The 20,514-nt window shown below is 35.7% G+C and overlaps 4 protein-coding genes, 1 non-coding gene and 2 pseudogenes across 8 annotated transcripts; 2 read left to right on the top strand and 5 right to left on the bottom strand.

Moving 5' to 3' along the window:
- Positions 1 to 150: 150 nt before the first annotated feature.
- AT5G39090 (HXXXD-type acyl-transferase family protein) lies at positions 151 to 1,830 on the bottom strand. Its single transcript, NM_123271.3, has one exon. It carries the CDS (start codon positions 1,709 to 1,711, stop codon positions 365 to 367), a length of 1,347 nt encoding a protein of 448 aa, NP_198725.1. The 5' UTR covers positions 1,712 to 1,830; the 3' UTR covers positions 151 to 364.
- Positions 1,831 to 2,106: 276 nt separating this feature from the next.
- Positions 2,107 to 3,881, bottom strand: AT5G39080 (HXXXD-type acyl-transferase family protein). Its single transcript, NM_123270.3, has one exon. It carries the CDS (start codon positions 3,640 to 3,642, stop codon positions 2,251 to 2,253), a length of 1,392 nt encoding a protein of 463 aa, NP_198724.1. The 5' UTR covers positions 3,643 to 3,881; the 3' UTR covers positions 2,107 to 2,250.
- Positions 3,882 to 4,533: 652 nt separating this feature from the next.
- Positions 4,534 to 5,270, top strand: AT5G39070 (annotated as a pseudogene; the record flags this gene model as incomplete). Its single annotated transcript has 1 exon — positions 4,534 to 5,270.
- A 1,543-nt stretch (positions 5,271 to 6,813) lies between these two features.
- On the top strand, positions 6,814 to 8,710 carry AT5G39060 (annotated as a pseudogene; the record flags this gene model as incomplete). Its single annotated transcript has 1 exon — positions 6,814 to 8,710.
- A 132-nt stretch (positions 8,711 to 8,842) lies between these two features.
- PMAT1 (HXXXD-type acyl-transferase family protein) lies at positions 8,843 to 10,879 on the bottom strand. The gene has a single exon (NM_123267.6). The coding sequence runs from the start codon at positions 10,725 to 10,727 to the stop codon at positions 9,318 to 9,320; it is 1,410 nt and encodes a 469-aa protein (NP_568561.4). The 5' UTR covers positions 10,728 to 10,879; the 3' UTR covers positions 8,843 to 9,317.
- A 1,921-nt stretch (positions 10,880 to 12,800) lies between these two features.
- Positions 12,801 to 13,493, bottom strand: AT5G00560. The gene has a single exon (NR_144182.1). It is a non-coding gene; the product is annotated as an uncharacterized misc_RNA (transcript).
- Positions 13,494 to 15,487: 1,994 nt separating this feature from the next.
- Positions 15,488 to 19,863, bottom strand: ABCB27 (transporter associated with antigen processing protein 2). Of its 2 annotated transcripts, NM_123266.8 has the most exons (17): positions 19,577 to 19,863; positions 19,151 to 19,216; positions 19,037 to 19,072; positions 18,883 to 18,957; positions 18,614 to 18,738; positions 18,435 to 18,534; positions 18,101 to 18,272; positions 17,884 to 18,002; positions 17,680 to 17,790; positions 17,443 to 17,587; positions 17,231 to 17,363; positions 17,066 to 17,141; positions 16,778 to 16,843; positions 16,583 to 16,690; positions 16,377 to 16,484; positions 16,005 to 16,202; positions 15,488 to 15,911 (listed from the first exon to the last, which is right to left on the bottom strand). In NM_123266.8, exons 1-17 carry the CDS (start codon positions 19,661 to 19,663, stop codon positions 15,702 to 15,704), a joined length of 1,935 nt encoding a protein of 644 aa, NP_198720.2. In that variant the 5' UTR covers positions 19,664 to 19,863; the 3' UTR covers positions 15,488 to 15,701. The 2 variants fall into 2 exon arrangements, with proteins under 2 accessions (NP_198720.2, NP_001332027.1); NM_001344283.1 differs by having other exon boundaries at positions 15,521 to 15,911; positions 16,005 to 16,484; positions 19,577 to 19,799.
- Between the last annotated feature and the right edge of the window lie 651 nt (positions 19,864 to 20,514).

Here is a 20,514-nt window from a genome sequence, read left to right as displayed (position 1 = left end):
ACGTTTTTAAGCTCCCATTCTGTGAAAAAAGAGAGCAGAGAACAACCACCACAAATACACAATATAATATATATATATATATATATGTATATATATACGTATACACAATTCAATAATCATCGTTATTACTTACGATATTCTTGTAAAAATCCAGAGCATACCTAAATGGTTTCATGTTTTCCATAGATCATGCTTCTCATTAGTTTAGTTTTTAGACTTTAAGGTTTAGCTTGATAATACTGTATCGTATACATACATAATATTGAACATCAACAATGACAAAGTTTACATTAATGTTACGAACCAAATCGATGCAAGCTAACAAGAGAGACACACTGAATTAAATCTTAATTTTGTTCCATTATCATTTTATCCCCTTGTGTAGCAAATCAATCAAAACATTCATTTCTTGTTTCTTGAGCGAGAAGCCAATCTCAACACCTCCACTTCCATCTCTACTCTCCGCAATTGATATCTTTCCTCTCTGATCAATCGACACCAACAACGACTTAAAAGGTTTTCCCCACCCGAAATCCAACCCGTATATACCAAACCGGGTTGACCCGGCAACCGACACAAATTGTGAGTCCACAGGAGCTTTCTCATACGTTTCCAAAAGCTCCGGTATCTTCCAAGCCACATTTGAATCCAATTCCTCAACCGAATCACTAATCAATCTCGCAGCAACCACGAAACCTTGTTCACCAAGAAACATCCCCGCATCTAGCGGGATTTTCACAGCAGAGTAAACACAGTTTCCGAAATAAGTCAACGGGATCGGTGGATCATCGATAAGCCTTCGACAATCCACCGCGAATCTATACCCGACCGGTCTATTCGGATCATCGCCTCCGGATCCTATTAAGCACGTGAAAACGTACGAAAACGTAATCACAAACGTTGACAATCTAACCGAGGAAAACGAAGAAGACTCTCTCTTGAGTTTATCTCGAAGCTTTTCGATGTTTTCACGAGTGAGTTCGAATGTGTATCGAACGACGTCGGATTCTATCTCCGGTCTCGGTAACAACTTCAAGCTTTTTGGTTTATGAATAGAGTGCCAAATTTTCAAGACTTTAGTATCAATCTCCGGTGGACCTTTTATGACCGTACGATCGTAAAACGGAATTAGATCATCCGGTAGAGAAGAGTCTTGATGTTTACATAAGTGAGCCCAAGATTTGAGAAACGTGGTTGTCGTTTTCCCATCAGAAACGGCATGGTGTGTGGTTACGCCGATGCAAAACCCTTGGTTTGGAAATAACGTGACTTGAAACGACACGACTGCTGCTGAGTCGTCGGAGTTTTGTAACTCCGGGACTAATGGGTGTAACTCGGTGGAGGAGAAAGGTTCTTTTCCGGTTAAAAGGGAGAAATCCGAGTTTGACTCAGCTACGGTGAATGAAACGGCGTCGTTTTGGGTGTAGACGATTTTCGGTTTTGGATCATGTGGTTCCCAGATGATATGGCCGGCGAGTGGGAGGTAGTGAGAGAGGGATGAGGAGAGAGAGGATTTGAGGTTGGGGACGATGACTGAGTCGAATAAAGAGCGATTTACGTCGGTGAGTTTGTAGAAGATGACTCGTTCGACGGCTTTGTGTTTGAGCCAGAGAAGGTCAAAGAAAGTGAGCGGGAGAGTGAGTGACGCCGACGAGTTAGAGTTTGATGGCGTGACTCGTGACACGTGGATGAAGTTTAGTGATGGATTCATTTTTTTGGTGAGAAAGGATTATTTTCTCGGTGACCATATGATCATTATATAAACTCGAAGGAAAATGATGATTATAATACGTAAGTGAATATAATGATAATTATAAATTTTGACTAACATTTACTAACATTTGAAATGATTGAGATTTAGACAAACAATCAAATAAAATTGAAGAGAGAGAATTAACTGTGTTGACTTTTTCATTTATTTAAAGTTTAATTAGAAAATAAATAGGAAAAATATCGAAAAAAGTACGAATTTTTAAATTTGAGACGAAAAAAACATAAACTTTCGAAAAATCATTTAAATCATAAAGTTTAGTTTGACTTTTGATAAAATGATCAAGTTTCGTTGATTTGGTTATTTAAGGCATAATATCGTTAAGTTTTCGTCAACCAAACAATCACGGCGTTAACTTTCAGTTATAATATCATCTCACAAATTGTATTCCTAAAAATAATTTGATTAGATAAGTTGGTGTTATCGTTTTAAAGATATTGTTTAGAGAATCAATTTTATTCATGTAAAGAAAAGTTTATTTAAATAGTTAGTTCACAATGAAGCAAATCAATCAATGTGTCCATTTCGTGCTTCTTGAGTGAGAAGCCAATCTCCACACTGCCGTTTTGGTCTCTACTTTCCGCCATGGAAATCCCATTGCCTGGACTGATCGACACAACCATCACTTTATCAGGTCTACCCCACCCAAAATCCAACTCGTATACTCCAAATCGGTTAGACCCTGAAACTAAAATAAGTTGTGTCTCTGGTGGAAGAGTTGCATATGCTACAAAATCCGGAATCTTCCACGCAAAACTCTCGTCCCATTCTTCGATCGAATCGCTGACCATTGTCGCAGCAGCCAAAAGTCCTTCTTCACCCATAAACATTTTTGCCGTCAGCATCATTCTAGAGCAACCAGCGATGCAATTTCCAAAATAATTTGGAGTCGGCGGATTCATGAGGCTTCGACAATCCACCGAAAACGCATATCCAACCGGTCTATGTGGTTCCCCGCCTCGAGCTCTTATTATGCATACTAATACATACGAGTAAACAATAACAAATGTAGACAAGCGAAGCTCTTTTGAGGATGAGGTTGAGGAGGAGGAGGAGGAAACTTCTCTCTTAAGTCTCTCGCGAAGCGTTTGGATATCTTCACGCGTGAGCTGGAGAGTGTATCGGACAACGTCAGGACCAATCTCAAATGATGGATTAAGCTTTAAACTCTTGGGGTTGGCAGGTTCTTTACCACCAGCTAATATTTTGGTGAAAGAGCGCCACTCATTCAAAACTTTGTTTTCACTATCCGTTGGACTTTTAATGACCGTACGATCGTAAGTTGGGATTAAATCCTGCGGTAGAGAAAAATCTTGATGTTTACATATGTGAGCCCAGGATTTGAGAAACATGGTTGTCGTTTTTCCATCTAAAACGGCATGATGTGCACTTACGCCGATGCAAAATCCTTGGTTTGGAAATAACGTGACTTGGAACGACACAATGGAGGCCGAGTCGTCGGAGCTTTGTAACGCGGGGACTAACGGGTACAACTCGGTGGAGGGGAATGGTTCATTGCCGGATAAACTAGAGAAATCAGCGTTTGTTTCGGCGACGCTGAATGAAACGTCGTCGTTTTGGGAGTAGACAATGGTTGGTTTGTGATCAAGTGGTTCCCATATAAGTTTGCCAGCGAGTGGGAGATAGTGAGAGAGGCATGAGGATAGAGAGGTTTTGAGATTTGGGACGATGACTGAGTCAAAGAAAGGGCGAGTTACGTTGGTGATTCGGTAGAAGATGACTCGTTCGACGGCGCGAAGTTTATAATAGATAAGGTCGAAATAAGTGAGTGGGAGACTGAGTGACTCGGCCGAGTCAGAGTTTGAAGGGGTGACTCGTGCCACTTCGATGATGTTAAGTGATGAAACCATTTCTCCAACAATCTTGTGGTAAGAGATGTACTTAACCGGTGATGATCCTATAAATAGATAGTATACGATGTATTAAAAAAAACAAGTAAAATGAAAAATAAATCTAATTACTAGAAAGGATAAGGAAAAGGATAACATAAATTTAATGTGGTTGATATCACATGATATTCGTAGATTTTCCAACATTGTTTGTCGAGTAGCATTAATTAAGACACATGCATTCGATTAATTAAGACTTTTCTGTTTACATGGTTCTGTTTAGTAAATTAGAGGATCATATATCGAGTTTTTCATAGTTCATTTATTTTACAATTTTTCATATAACTCTACGTCTGAAATTATAGCTCGAAAACGTTTTATGGCATAGTATTTAGCATAATTTAGAAGGTCAGCAAATGCCCATTTCGAGCTAATAAAAAATCATATCAACATGTTGCCAAGAGATCAGAGGATGGTCCCCCTCCGAATGCTTTCGACAAGTTGCACTACAATATCAAATCAGAAGACCGACTAAGCATTTAATATCCATTAATTGTTTCACCGGTGGCTACGCATGACATCCCATACTCGTGGCTAGCCGCACACGACTCTAAACTCTATTTTTTTTATGGTGACATTCTCTTGTGAGTTTCAGACAATATTAGGGATGTTAATGATAGGTAAAAGTCTAGTGGGTATCCAAAACCCGCTTAAAATTTAAAGCTTAAAGATTCATGTTTTGTATTAAAATTAAAGTAGGTTTAAAACGGACGAATTTTATTTAAATAGAGTGTTATGTGGGTTTTACTCTGTTGGGTTTATGGGTACCCATGGACTTTTTTCTAACTAAACCTAATTTACTAAAACGATCTCCTCCTTCTCTCTTCTCTCTCTCTCCTCTTCTCTCCTCTCTTCCTTCGCGGATCTCTTCTTCCACAAGATGCATTTGCAGCATGTGTTGAGAGTGTAGGGATTAGGAGTGGTGCTGGATTGTATTTAGACGTCCCTACACGTTGGAATTCAACTTATGACATGTTTGCTAGAGCCTTAAAGTTTCGTATGACATTTGCTAGTTTGAAAGAGTGTGACAGAAACTACAAGTCATTGCCTTCTGAGGATGAGTGGGATCGTGGAGAGAGGATTTGTGACATTTTAAAGCCGTTTGCAAACTACAAGATGTGTTTGAGCTTGAGAGGAGCATACAACCTGGTTCTGACAACACAAAGTCCAATTTGCAAAATTATTTGGATGATCCAAGGCTAGATTTGAGGTCTTTTACAGACATGGAGGTTTTGAGCTATTGGAAAGGTGATGGACAACGCTTTGGTGATTTAGCTTCTCTAGTTTCTGCTATACTTAGCATTCCAATCACTACAGTGGCAGTTGAGTCATCATTCAGTATTGGAGGTCGGGCTTTAAACCCTTTCAGAAACCGCCTTCTTCCTAGAAATGTTCAAGCCTTGTTATGTACTAAAAACTGGTTGCATGGTTTTGTAGAGTTGGAAGGTAAAAAAAAGAATAGTCTATTTTTTTATACTTAATATTTTTTATTTGTTGATTTATATCTTCAAATTGTAGGTGACATTGAAGAATACTTTAATGATGGAATTGAAGATACTACATCGATAGCAAGTAGCTTTGGAGTATGAGAAGAAGTTGTTTAGATTTTTTTTCACTACTTTTGTATTTCTGTTTTAAATTAGAAACTTTGATGAAACTTTCTTTTGTATAATCTTTTAAATTATTAATGTTTGAGTGGATTTTGAGTTTATAAATTTGTTAGAAACTTTGATGAAAGTAAAGAATTAAAATCAATTAAGGGTAACAAATTAAGTTGTTTTTACAAAATATAAAATACATGATTAAATTTAAATACATATCAGACATAATAAAAGTATGGGTATCCACTGGTAGTTCTGAATTACATGGGTTTTTCTGGATTTTACCCACAAGTACTAAATCTTATTCGGGTTTCTTTTAATCTAGGTTTTTTATGGGCAGGTTTGTTGGTTTGGGTTGGGCTGAGGTTTTTTACCCACCACAACATCCCTAGACAATATGGTTGGGAAGTCTCTAGAAGAAAACGATTTATTCTTTTGATAACTCTCTAGTACCAGACTACTAGGCCGGACCTCTCTTAAGAGCCCACATTGGTTATTTTCTTGTGGGTGTCTTTAAATATAAAACCAATTAAAAAAATATAAAATAAATTGAAGGGTGTCTTTAATTTTAGATTTGTGTCTTTAGAAAAACATTTTAGACACCGAAAAGAGAGGGTATCTTTGATTTTATTACTAAAGACACACATCAAGAGTTGTCCAATGAGGATGCTCTAATACTCAAGTAAGATGAGAGCAATACACCAACATGATGGTGGTCTAGTAGTAGTTAAAAAGGGTTGGTTTCTTTGTGCCCAAGTTTAGTCCTTTTTTTGAGACAAGAGATATTATTTAAATCGGAATGGAGACTTGTACAAGTATCGAAGGAGCTAATGGACCAAATTAACAAATAAAGATGAAAGCAATTAGAAGTGTCAAATGGTCATCTGACCATGGGCTAAGCCCAGTCCACAACATTATGGACAGTCCATGGTCGGCCCGTAATGAAAACGGGCTATATGGTCTAAAGACCAATTTTGTCCATGGGTTTAATGGGCTAGCCCACACGGTTTATGGTTGGCCCATCAATTTTTTCAACACATCAATTTTCTTCTCTTCTCTCTCTCTCGGCAACGACGCTCTCTCTCCCGGCGACAAAGCTCTCTCTCGGCGACGACCAAGCTCGACCTCTCTCTCAACTCCTACTCCGGTTAGTTCTACTAGCTTGTGGGTTTGTCCAAATTTCAATTGTTAGTGTTTCTGAAAGAATCTTAGCTTTTTGGATATGAGGAGAGCTAGCTAGCAAATGGGCACTTTTCAGATTTTGTTTATGGTTCGCCATTTCGAATTTCATTATGAATTGAAGCACATCAATATGTAGAGACCCTTTGTGTTGTAAGCTAATTTAAGGATCCTTGTTTAAACACTAGATTATTGCTTTTGTTTAAGGATCCTTGTTCTTCTTTTTTTATCCATAGTGGATAAGATATTCCCACATGTTATGTACTTTTCTAATGGAGCTAGCCCATTGACCTCTGTTCAGTCTTTGTTTATCACTGCTAAACGTGTTTATGTCTTTATTTGTGTCAGAAATATGGAATTGGATACTCAAAACTTGGTTGATGAAGACAACTTTAATCTTGAGGATCAAGAAATGGACGATGAAGATCCAGAAATGGATCAGATACTACCTCATGACACTGCTTCTTCAGGGACAGTTGAGAGAGGTAAAAGTAGTGTAAGTAGATTTCGTGCTGCATGCTGGAAAAACTTCGATAGAGGACAGAAATATCCCACACCAAACTTGCTTAACAGCTATATTTGCTTAACAGCTCATTATGTAGATGTTGATGGTGTTCTGAAAACGAAGATCTTATCTTTCTGTGCTTTCCCGCCTCCACATTCTGGAGTAGCTATAGCAATGAAGCTTAGTGAGCTGTTGAAAGATTGGGGAATTGAGAAGAAAGTTTTTACTTTAACTGTAGATAATGCTTCTGCAAATGATACTATGCAAAGCATTTTAAAGAGAAAGCTACAAAAAGATCTTGTCTGCAGCGGAGAATTCTTTCATGTGAGATGTTCAGCACATATCCTAAACTTGATAGTTCAAGATGGTTTGGAAGTGATATCTGGAGCTTTGGAGAAAATTAGAGAGACTGTGAAGTATGTGAAAGGATCTGAGACTCGAGAAAATTTATTTCAGAACTGTATGGATACAATTGGAATTCAAACTGAGGCAAGTTTAGTTTTAGATGTCTCAACCCGCTGGAACTCCACTTATCATATGCTCTCACGAGCAATTCAGTTTAAGGATGTATTGCGTAGTCTTGTAAAAGTAGATAGGGGTTATAAGAGTTTCCCATCTGCTGTGGAGTGGGAAAGAGCAGAACTGATATGTGACCTTTTGAAACCATTTGCTGAGATTACAAAGCTGATTTCGGGTTCGTCTTATCCGACAGCAAACGTGTATTTTATGCAAGTATGGGCGATTAAATGTTGGCTGGGAGATCATGATGATTCTCATGATAGGGCTATTCGTGAAATGGTGGAAGATATGACGGAGAAATATGATAAATATTGGGAAGATTTCAGCGACATTCTTGCGATGGCTGCAGTTCTTGATCCAAGATTGAAATTCTCAGCTTTAGAATATTGTTATAATATTCTGAATCCATTGACCAGTAAGGAAAACTTGACTCATGTGCGTGATAAGATGGTTCAACTATTTGGAGCTTATAAAAGAACCACATGCAACGTTGCAGCAAGCACTTCTCAATCTTCACGAAAGGATATCCCATTTGGATATGATGTAAGTTGCTAATTTTGTGTGTTTACAGTATTGTTCTTGTATGTTTGTTTGTTGTGATAGTTAGTGGCTATGAAAATGCATTCTTATACTTAGTGAGAATGGGTTGTCTGTTGTGATTGTTGAACTATACGGCTGGTCATATTTTCTTTTGTTGGTCATATTTCAGGGGTTTTACTCTTACTTTTCTCAAAGAAATGGAACTGGAAAATCACCATTAGATATGTACTTGGAAGAGCCTGTGTTAGATATGGTCTCTTTTAGAGATATGGATGTTATTGCATATTGGAAAAACAATGTCTCGCGTTTTAAAGAATTGTCATCGATGGCATGTGATATCTTAAGCATTCCGATCACTACCGTGGCATCGGAATCAGCTTTTAGTATAGGTAGTCGTGTGCTTAACAAATATAGAAGCTGCCTTTTACCTACTAATGTGCAAGCCCTCCTATGTACTAGAAACTGGTTTCGTGGATTTCAAGACGTTGGTAATATTCACATCTTGAACTCGTTTATAATAGTAAACTTATATGGCTTTTGGACTGCAACTTTTAGATTAATAGCTCGGTTTTTCTTATTGTAGAAACTGATGAGATCCAAGGTCAAGAGGACACAAACACCACCCTTGCATGAACGTTTCAAGACTGGGAAGAAACAGGTACATGGCTGTTCTCTTAAGCTCTGAGCCTATGGTTATGTGTTTATTATTCTCAGTACATGGCTGATTTGATGATGTATGTCTTTGACAGATTGTTATAGGTTGTGATGGTATCCGATCTAAGGTTGCAATTTGGATGACAGATTTTGGTTTGATTTCATGTTGATGTTATGGTTTTATAAATAGAGCTTTTAACGAGATTGTGTGAAAATGCATTGTATATAAACATCATTGTATATAAACATCATTGTATGGGCTGGCCATGGGCTGACCATGGGCTGACCATTGGACAATGGTCTTTAATGGTCTTGGACAAATTTTCAAACCATTGTCCATTAAAGACCAACCAATAAAACCCATGAAAAAAATGATCCAAGTGGACATGACCAATGGGCTTTGGACAGCCCAATTGACACTTCTAAAAGCAATACTACATATCGTATTCTTGAGAAATATAAGTTTAACTTAAGATCCAATTTAACGCATAGTGAGGTTATATGTGGTTCAAAGATTGAGTTTCCTGGTGAAGCTGGAACTCTAAACTAGATTTATTTGACAATAGAAAGCTACAATTTTCCACAATAAATTTTATTTCTTATATTATTTTACTCTTCTGAAGAAAGAAAAAAATGATTTAATTTTCTAGTCCCTTGTGAAGCAAATCAACAAGAACATCCATTTCATGTTTCTTGAGGGAGAAGCCAAGCTCTACACCACCACTCCCATCTCTACTCTCCGCAAAAGAAATCGCTTCACCTTGGTCAATTGACACAACCACCACTTTCTCCGGTCTACCCCACCCAAAATCCAACCCGTAAACTCCGAACCGGGTCGACCCGGCAACAGACAAAACCTGTGTTCCTGGTGAAAGAGTCGTAAACCCTTCCAAAATCTCTGGAATCTTCAATGCAACATTCTCATCCAATGCCTCAACAGAATCACTAACCATTCTCGCAGCAGCTAAAAACCCTTCTTCACTCATAAAAGTCTCTGCCGTTAACGACATTTTAAAACAAGCAGATACACAATTACCAAAATAACTCGATGGAACCGGTGGAACCATAAGGCTTCGACAATCCACAGCGAATCCGTACCCGACTGGTCTACTCGGATCACCGCCTCGAGCTTTGATTAAACACGTTAAAGCATAAGAGTAAACAATCACAAACGTTGATAAACGAAGCTCTTTGGGTGATGAGGAAACAGAGGAAGAAGAAGACTCTTTCTTGAGTCTCTCTCGAAGCTTTTGGATATCTTCTCTAGTGAGATTGAGAGTGTATCGGAAAACGTCAGGACCAATCTCCGGCGACCATAAAAGCTTTAAACTCTTGGGGTTTTCTGGTTCTTTACCACCGGTGAACACTTTGGCTACTCTGTGCCAAGCGTTTAAGATCTTTGTATCTAAATCCATTGGATCTTTTATGACCGTACGATCGTAAACTGGGATTAGATCCTGCGGTAGAAAAGAATCTTGGTTTTTACATGTGCGTGCCCAAGATTTGAGAAAGTTGGTTGTCGTTTTTCCATCTAAAACGGCATGATGTGCATTAACGCTGATGCAAAACCCTTGGTTTGGAAATAACGTGACTTGAAACGACACGGCGGAAGCTGAGTCGTCGGAGACATGTAACTCGGGGACTAACGGGTATAACTCGGTGGTGGGGAACGGTTCTTTGCCGGTTAAACGTGAGAAGTCTGCGTTTGACTCGGCGACGGTGAATGAAACGGCGTCGTTTGGGGTGTAGACGATTTTCGGTTTGGGATCAAGTGGTTCCCACACGAGTTTTCCGGCGAGTGGGAGGTAGTGAGAGAGGGATGAGGAGAGAGATGTTTTGAGGTTTGGGACGATGACTGAGTCAAAGAAAGGACGACTTGCGTCGGTGAGTTTGTAGAAGATGACTCGTTCGACGGCGTGAAGTTTGTACCAGAGGAGGTCGAAGAAGGTGAGTGGGAGAGTGAGTGACTCGGACGAGTCGGAGTTTGATGGTGTGACTCGTGCCACGTCGATGACTTTAAGTGATGACTCCATTTCTTCGTTCACCATGATGTGTTATGAGATACTTATGTGATGGTGGTACTATATATATGTGAATTGACAGACAAAGTTAAGAAGAAGAAGAATTCAAGTTTGTATTAATAAACGAGAAGGATAGTAATATATTATGAAGGAAAAAATATACAGGAAGGATAATAAAGAGAGCCATGTCTTATGTAGAATATGAGAATTCGGCGTTTGACTCGGATAATAAAGAGAAGAAGGATAATAGTAATATATTTTGAAAAAATAATTTTTGAAAGGATGATAAAAGAGAGTCATGTATTGTGTCGACAAAAAATTGTAGAAAAATATGGTACTATGAATTTGCAAGCTGGTCAATAGTATTGATTTTTCAAAATGAGAATTAAATTTATTTGTTTCCTTTTTTATTAATATATACCTTTTTAATAATTTAATTTTTGAATAACTTTTTATATTTTAGGGTTAGGTTCAAATTCAGATTTGGTTTTTAGATAAATAAAAGGTAAATCCATTAAAACAAATTATCATATGATCCATTTTTCGGGTAGATACTTCAAATTTGATTGGATTGGCCTTTTTACATTATATACTTTTAATCCATTAAAGCTATTCTTTATGAAATTAATTTAATTAAAACAAATTATGTTTGTGTGGTATGTATACACTTAAAATATTAATGTAATAGAGAAATTTCAAGAATCAAAATGTACCATAATGTGACACATGGTACTCAAATCCGATCCGTTGAAAGGACATCATCAGAATAAATGTCCTCCCGCATTGGTGTTAGCTTAGAATATTGGTAAAGGGTATACAATTAATCAACTGCATAACGAATCAGATCATTTTCTATATACCAGGTGGTGGTGAGAATAGCAAACGCATCTTCCAAGAAGCATAATTACACTAACCTATTCATGCAAATATTCTAGTGACGTGGTTTCTTTTAATTAGAAGATGATCCGCGCGTTTATATCATCCAATTGATTTTTAGGATAAATGTAACCATAATAGTAAATAGTTTATTTACCAGGTTTTAATGGATTTAAATAATAACAGTTTTAGATAAATTGTTCTGTTGGTTTAGGTCAAGGATCATTTAACATTTGGTTTCTTCTAATGACGTGCTAGCTTTCTATTCCAGTGACATATTAGGGAAAGCTAACATGCCAAACCCCACTTTACCCATAGTTTTCATAAAATCTAACATTGAACAATTCATATACCACATATTTTTTTGACCATTTATATGATGATATACATCTGAATTATCTCATATTCGGCTAAAGTATGATACTGATAATTAGTGTGTTATATTTGTTGTTTTTTTTAGCTATCTGCCTAATATACATGAAATTTGTCATTTGATTTGCTTGCTTTGTTTGTCGAATATCATGAAAACATATGCTTAATAAAGTCTTTTGTATACATATGTTTTCTATGGATCCTATTGAGTTTTAATTTTCTTTTCATACTTAAGTTATTGTACATCAAATTTGTGATTTCTATCAAACAGAATGTCAAAAATTGTCTACTCACTATCACTTTATCTATTATGTTCCACATAATTTTGGTCTTAAGTTGTAATTATAAATTTAATCCCTCTCTTTACAGTTTAATCGACCTAATTTACACTGCCCATGCATATGTTAAGTGGAAATTCTATATTTACTTATTTTGACCAACAAAATTAATGATCTAAAGAAATAGATGGAATCATACTTTGTTGAAAGAAATAGCTTAATGGAGTGTATAATAGAGTGATGACAAAATAATTTGATCAAGACATATGAATAGTACTTGTTTGTATTATTCTTCTCTCAAAATTAATTTTGATTTGTTTATGTAAGTTGTAGATGATAAAAAGAAAATATAGTTAAAACGACCAGTTAGTAATATAATTTTCTTAGTAATAATAAGGATCATTGGATTTTTTGGGTAATATAATGACAAAAAAAGGATTTTTGTTTTTGTTGATAGCACTAAGACAAATTGTAAACCATCATCTTCCCCACATCGTTGTCTACTTGCATAACCCACCCAACTTTTTGTTTTGTGAAAGAAAAGAACATCACATGCCGACTTGACTTATCAAAGTATTATTAAATTTTGGACTTTGAAAAGACAAATCAAAGTTTGGTATATACTAATAATAATATACTGTACATAATTGCATATAAACATGCGTTAGAGTATGTATTATGCATGCATTTATGAATTTTAGTTTTTTTTTTTGTTAAAAATTTTCAATTTTTATAAATAAATGTGCAATAGAATATTTCCAGATATATGTCCATGACAAAACTGAACTAAACCGGTTACATATTGAAATTCTAATATCTGATCATAGAACACAATTGAAGACGCCGTCCAATGTGAGCAGATTCTCGTCGGAACAGGACATCCAATGAACCTGGGCGACGTGAGCTGAATGATGATGATTTTCCAAGATCCGCTGTCATCCCACCACTATATAGCCGTTTTGAGAAGGAAGAAGATATATGATATTGTCATTGTCGAGGAGATACTTGTTCGATCGTGAGAGAGAGAAATACTAAGGAGTAAAAAATAGACCTTCGATGGTGGCTCAGCTCGCCGAACCGGAGTCTACCTCCCCTATCGACAAAGATTCCATGAAATCTTATGAATCTTCGGTCCCTTGATCAAATTCTTGTCTCTGTTATTTTCATCTTAGATCTCCGTCTTCTACTATGTATTACTACACTGCCGGTAGAACTCTTATCGTCGGTGTGAGACTAAAGCTTCTTTTCTCCACTAATACAACATATTACAGTTGAAGAACTATGAGTCTTTAAATCCTCATCATCATCCAAATCGACGGAAACCCCGACCGAAGAAACAAAGAGTTATAATCAGAAAATAAATAAAATTTGAGAGTATGACCGTGAATAAAATTTACGCACTGCAACTTTTTCTCGACTTAATTATTTTATTATCTATTTATGAATTTTAGTTAAGATCTTATTTGCATTTGTGAATTTTTTTTTTTTTTTTATGAGTTTGGTCGTTGGAAATGTCACATTCTCTATAGTTCAATCGATCGATGTTGCACTAATAAATGGTCTTCACATTTTAAACTTTTGAGGACATCAAAGTCGTGATGTGCTTTATTAGCAATTTTCTCTGACTAGCTAGTATGGGTATATGTAATCTTGAGATAATGTGTTAGAAAAATATGACGTAAGATATGACGCAATTGACGTTGAAATGGTATTATGGTAGAGTGTTATCCACGAAAGTAGAGTTCATAGCAAATTTGGATTCTTTGACTGTCTTTACTCTGGATTTTGCCATTAATGTCATTTGGAACCTTCTTGCGTCTGACAAGATATTATCTACGCATTTTTTTTTTCTATTTTATATAAAATTTATAAAATCAAATAAATTTCCAAACAAAGTTTGAAAAACAATTCATTCGTAAACACTTATTTAAAAAAAAACCAAGAAAAGAAATAGTAAAAGAAAAGTATTAAGTACGTCTGTACGTGTGACGTTTAGGGTTGAAAAGATGGTTTCTTACGTCTTCCATTTGGACGATGATTCAATTTTGTAGGATGATATTTTCTGTCTTTTTGCTTAACAGAAAATTAGAGCTTTTTTGAAACTAGAAACTTTTTTTTATAACCAAAGTCATTTCCGTTGGAAATTTTGGAATGAAGTAGATGGTGCTATTTTCAATAATGATAGCATTCTATGCGATTTATCCATTTGAAAAAATGTTACATATATAAAGGTGTTTTCCCGTGACCTTCTTTTGATAGGGTTGAGAAAGAAAAGCTAGTGGACCATCATGCATTTTTGTTTTCTTTTTGGTGTGTGAAAAAGGATTCTTTTTATTTCAAAGGCATGAGAAAAAAGAGAATTAGGTTGTGGAACAATTTTTTTTTTTTTGAAGTCTAATTTTCTCAATCATACTTAAATTCTCTAATAGTCCTAAAAGTACTTTTTACTTTTTTCATAGCTAACTTTTTTTTTTTATTTGTTCTTGACTTTTTGTTATGCTAATTTCTTCTTAACCTCCAATTTATGTTTTCTTAAATCATAAATAATTAATAAAATTAAATTTCACCGCAATAAAAGTGGTGAGAGAGTTTAATTGGATAGAACCAACGTAGAGTGAAAAGTCATAAAACAGCCCTAATATAAAGAGTTTCTAGGTAGTTGAAGAGAACCATCGTTGGAGCATCCACGAGGTCAGAATAGATTTTGAATTACTGAAACTTGAAAATTCGATCCTAGATGATGGAGTCGATTCATAAGATGACAAAAGACATATATCTTTTTGGTCCAAAATTCGATCCTTCAAATTTGTGACAAGCAAATTTCCATTATAAAAAAGTTTACTTAATTTGGTCCAAAAAATATTAAATTGGTCCAAAGCATATCAAATTGATTCATCTATGTTTTCCTGCAACCTATAATCCATGAGACAAAGCAGTTGTGGTATTTTGGTGTTCGTATATAGATAATACTTTTTTTATTATGCATGCAATATTTTTGTGGACCATAACTCCATAAGGGACTTGCTTGGGGCGAAATTTTATTTGGTTATATTGCAGATGTTAGATCATTTAGCATGTATTGTCCCAATCACACTAAAAGATCGTCCATTGGAGTACACACCTACGATAGACATATCAGCAGATATTTCAGCTGTAAAGTGTGGCTAACGTCTAGAAAGACAATACCTTTGAATGCTTGGAACACTAATAGTTATGTAAACTATTGCATAAGGTAAAAAACTTAAAATTACGATAACAAAACTCTCATCTCCAACAACACAAGACTAGACGAACATTCTCAATGGCTCATATTTATTTTTATTAGATAACTGAATTGAAATGTCTCATTACAATTTTATGTCAGAGAACTCTCTAGTGCATTGAAAGGGTTCAAACTCAAATTATACAAATTTAGTCTTCGAATGGAATGATGATTTCTTCTTTTTGTTGTTGTAGTCAGAAGAATGATATTATCTCACAAGGTGGTAACAGAGGAAGAACTCTGAAGCTGCCTCTTGACAAGATTTGTGTAGATTCCATTAAGGCTGAGAAGCTCATCATGAGTGCCTTTCTCAGCCACCTCACCATCTGATATAACCGCCACACAGTCTGCAGTCTTGACCGTCGATAACCTATGAGCTATCACCAACACCGTTCTTCCCGCCATTAACGAGTCCATCGCATCCTGCAAACAGATTCAGAAAATTAGGATAGGAGTAAGATTTTTTCTATGTTTTTGAGTCATATGAGTTTTGATTCCAAAGTTATGTTTTATTACCTGAACAAGATATTCGCTTTCAGCGTCGAGTGCACTCGTGGCTTCATCAAGGAGCAAAACACTCGGGTTTGTAAGAAGCGCCCTCGCGATTGCAATCCTTTGCTTCTGTCCTCCTGAGAGCCGTAATCCACGTTCTCCTACAACAGTGTTGTACTTATCCGGAAACGCTTCAATGAACTCGTGTGCATTCGCCATTTTCTGACAATGTTTCATTTTGATTCCAATCAGAATGGTTGTTCAATCCCTTAGCTTCAGTTTGGGTTTTAGAAAAATACTTATCGGTTTTTGGATCGAGGCAGTTTACTGAATAGCCCTATGTGCCAATGAGCACAACAAAAAATGGAGAAAGAAAGAGACTTGTAATGTGCTTACCGCTGCATTTTCTATATCGGTAAAACTAGCTTCACCGTCAAATCCATATGCGATGTTCTCTTCCACTGAACAGTTGAAAAGAATTGGTTCCTGACTTACAATGCTGATCTGAAATGAAACAAGCCGAGATAAGAAAATTTCAAGATTTTGGGTTCTACCAAACATGCAAGCATAAACATGAATTATTCAAGAAACATAATATTTACCTGTTTGTGAAGGTATTGATGGGATATTTCCATCAAAGAAACTCCATTAAGCAAAATCTTTCCCTTGAGAGGATCATAGAATCTCTCAATCAAATTAGCTATGGTCGTCTGCATATGGCAAATGCAAAATATGAAAAACATTCACTATTTAAATACCAAAAGATCCAAATCGAAAACCGTATGATCTGAACTTACTTTTCCTCCACCGCTTGGTCCTACTAGTGCAACTTTTGAGCCTGGTGTCAACCTCAACGATATTCCCTGTAAATTTTGGGTTTTAAGCAATCGTTAAAGTTGTAACAGCTGTATGAATCCAGTCATCATCCTCAGAAATATTTAGTCATGGTTCAAGAATCTGCTATATTTGTAACTCTGGAGTAAAAGAACTACAACCAACCAAGCCTATATTTGTTCTACCAAACTTCTACAAGCATGCTAAATGTTTATAAGTTGAAGGATAAGCAAACAGAGATTTAGTGTTACCTTGAGTATCATGTGACTAGGACGAGAAGGATAAGCAAACCAGACATCATTTAATTCCACATCTCCATCAGGATTACTGCAACCATAATTTTTCCGGGACATAAACCGATTCTGTTCTTTTCATATATAAATTTTTATTAAGGATAGTATGAGAGGAAATCTCACCCGACTGGACACTTATCCCCTGAACTTGACATGCTAGAAACACGGTCCAAGATCTGAAAAACTCGTCTACTAGCGCCTGCAGCTTTCATTGCAGTTGTGTACAAACTCGATAAAGAAGATACCGATGAACCAACTGCCAAAACAATATCTTAGTTTAGTACAAATAATTCTTTCAAAAGTTGCAGATCAAGAAACGCGTATATAAATAAAACCTGTGAGGCTATAAAGAATGAAGGAAGTGAGTGCTCCAACGGTCATGGAACCATATATTGTTAAGTATGCTCCATAACTAACAACCGTAATAACAGATAATGTGAAAGCTGCGTTTAGTCCTCCGAAGAACAACCCGACAAGTACCTAAATCATCAAACAAAATCAGATATATCCTCTCAAAGACACATCCAAAAAAGTTTTAATTTTATGAAACGGTTTATTCCACAAAAACTCACAGCTTGTTTGAGTCCTAGCTTCAGAGTCTCATCGACTTTCTTGGAATATTGTGATACCATATAGCTTTCTTTCGCAAACGATCTAACAGTTCGGACTGCACCAAAAGATTCCTACATAGTATACATTGATCCAATCAATTTAAAAGTAATGAACTGAAAAAGTATATATCGATAAGCAATGTATAAAAGAAGCAGAGTTAAAACCTCAGCAATTGATGCAGCAACAGCAGCTGCAGCTTGAGTTGTGTGTGAAAGTTCACGTAGATAGCGACCAAACTGTTTCACAGCAACTGAAATTACCGGAACTACTACTAACGCCAACACTAAAATCATGATTGATGAACAAGAAGATATGTCAGTTTGTGTATTCATTCCATCTACTAGTACCAAATAATTTTAAAGATAAAAAGAAGCTTCTTACATGTTAATTTCCAAGATGATGTAAACATGAAACCAACTCCTATAAGCGCAGTTGTTACGTTACGAAGAGCTTCAGAAAGATTTGTAGTAGCAGCGTTTTTTATGATCTGGGTGTCTTCGGATAATCTACTTAAGAGTTCTCCGGTTTTTGTGACATCATAAAATGCTATTTCCTGGTAGCACAGAACAACAAAAACATTTTCGTTTTCAGTTTCTTTCTCAGATAAAAGTTAGTTCATTGGTCATCAAAAGTCACGAATAATGCATGAAAGACTCACTAAAAGAATAATGGCAATGGATAAAGAAAATCATAAGAATCTTGAAAAATGTTTAACCTGATGCATTAGGTGTCTGAACAAATCCTTTCTCAGTCGAGCCACAACTCTTTCACTGGCAGAATTAAATAGCCACGCTCGCAAAGCCGTGCATATCGATCTAATGAAACCAATAGATAGAAGAGTTAGACAGAATCAAAACTTGAAGACTAATGATAATTTTGTGAAGATGTAATTACCCGATTACAACGATAAGCAAAATGATTACTACGGCGTTTCTAACAGCAATCAAGGATTCCGTTTGCTGCTCAGGCGTCTTGACATCTCTGGATACAATGTCTATAATCATCCCACCAAACTTTGGCTGCATAACATAAAAGTTTCAGCTTTCTTAGTTCTAACAAGAAATATGAATCCATCTACACTACCACTTCAGAGATAAACTCCTAAAATGATGATAAAGAAACTAAAATAGATAGGAAGTTGAAGATCAAGAAATGAGACATACAACAAGGAGATTAGTTGTTGAACCTATCAACAAAGCAATGGTACCAATCACTAGCTTTCCCGCATCGGGCTTTGCCTGCGAAACCATAATACTCGAGTATTGGCATATCTTTACACAAGAATAATATACAATTATAATACAAAGAAACACTCACCAACGCAAAGACTCTGCCAAATCCAACATTTGCCGCCTGAAAAAAAAACCAATTAAGACAACATCACTTCTAGAAATGAAAAGTTTCTGTAAAACAAACAGCACAAACAAATACCTCAACTACACCATGCTCAAGATCATTCAAACCATTCTCGCTTCCATTCGCTTTCGGTTTATCCTCCTGAATACGGTAACGTAGACAGAATAAACAAACTAACAATTAGAAAACTCATAAATTGGCAAAATCAAGAATCAAGAATCAAACTTTAAGAACATTTCTTCTGTTGTAACAATCCAGTAGTTCGAATCAAATGATTACATGTCAAATGAGAACTCTATGCTTCAAAAACTAACCAGACTCTTCGAATTAAACAAGTAATTTCAAGTCACATGACACCACAATTCTTCTTAAATAAGAAATTTCTGATAAATTCCCTCAAGTTTCTGAGTAAAGGTCGAAACTTTACATCGATAACGAAAATTTACAAGCAAGAATCATCAGACATGAGAGTAAGACACAAGAATGGTTAATGAAACAGACCTGATTCTGCAACAGAGGATCTCTGTAGCTACTACCACTACCATGAGTTTTGCTTGACCCACCAGTCAACAGTTTCTTGTTGCCCATCTGAAATATGAAAAGTTCTCAACTTTTGTTTTGGGTTTTCAATAGAGAGGAGAACTTAGAGGATTCTTATTTTCTAAGCCATGAATGAAAATATCGAATTGGTGTTTTTGTTCTCTCCACAATTTGGTTACTTCCTGGTAATTTAGGGAATAGTTTAATTAGTATCAAATGAAATCTAAATTTAAGTTAAGGTCAAGAGTCAAGATTACACGTCAGACGTTATTTGGTAAGCCAATAAAGGTATAAACTATTACTTTTTCTTTTTTTTAAGACTTAATTTTTTGGTCAACATATGTATATTAACTGAAAACTAGGCAAGTGTTCGTGTTATGCACTTGTGAATTTTATGATATTTATTTTATCCAAGTTTTATATATCAGAATCTATCTCTAATGGAAATTTTTAAAATTTTTAATACATTAAGAAATTACAAAGTTGTTGTATTTGGTTCTGTAAATTTGGATTGTGACTAATTAACAATACTATTTCTTCTTATGTTTATTTAGTAGAAAAGTATTAAAATTTGTTATATAGACTTTGGAACTAGGATTTTGAAGGTTTTGGTTTTTTTTTTTTTTTTAAATCACTGGTTATTCAATTTGTGATTTTAAAATGTCCTCACAAATTTCATGTTATTGAAACTAAAATTTGTGGAAAATCATTCAAAATTCTTCACAATCACTTGTTATTCAATAGATTTATTAAAACCATATCCAATCCACTATTATTCAAGCTTAACAACTTTTTTAAAAAATAATGAAAAATGATTTTGAGAGACTTTGAATATTTTTTAGTTGAAAAATAAGAGTAAACAATCACGCCTCTAAAATAGTATTTGAAAGGATTGAAAA

The sequence above is a fragment of the Arabidopsis thaliana genome, chromosome 5 (genome assembly GCF_000001735.4).
Source record: "Arabidopsis thaliana chromosome 5, partial sequence".
In the NCBI taxonomy this organism is placed as follows: domain Eukaryota; kingdom Viridiplantae; phylum Streptophyta; class Magnoliopsida; order Brassicales; family Brassicaceae; genus Arabidopsis; species Arabidopsis thaliana.
This window is presented reverse-complemented; position numbering and strand designations above follow the sequence as displayed.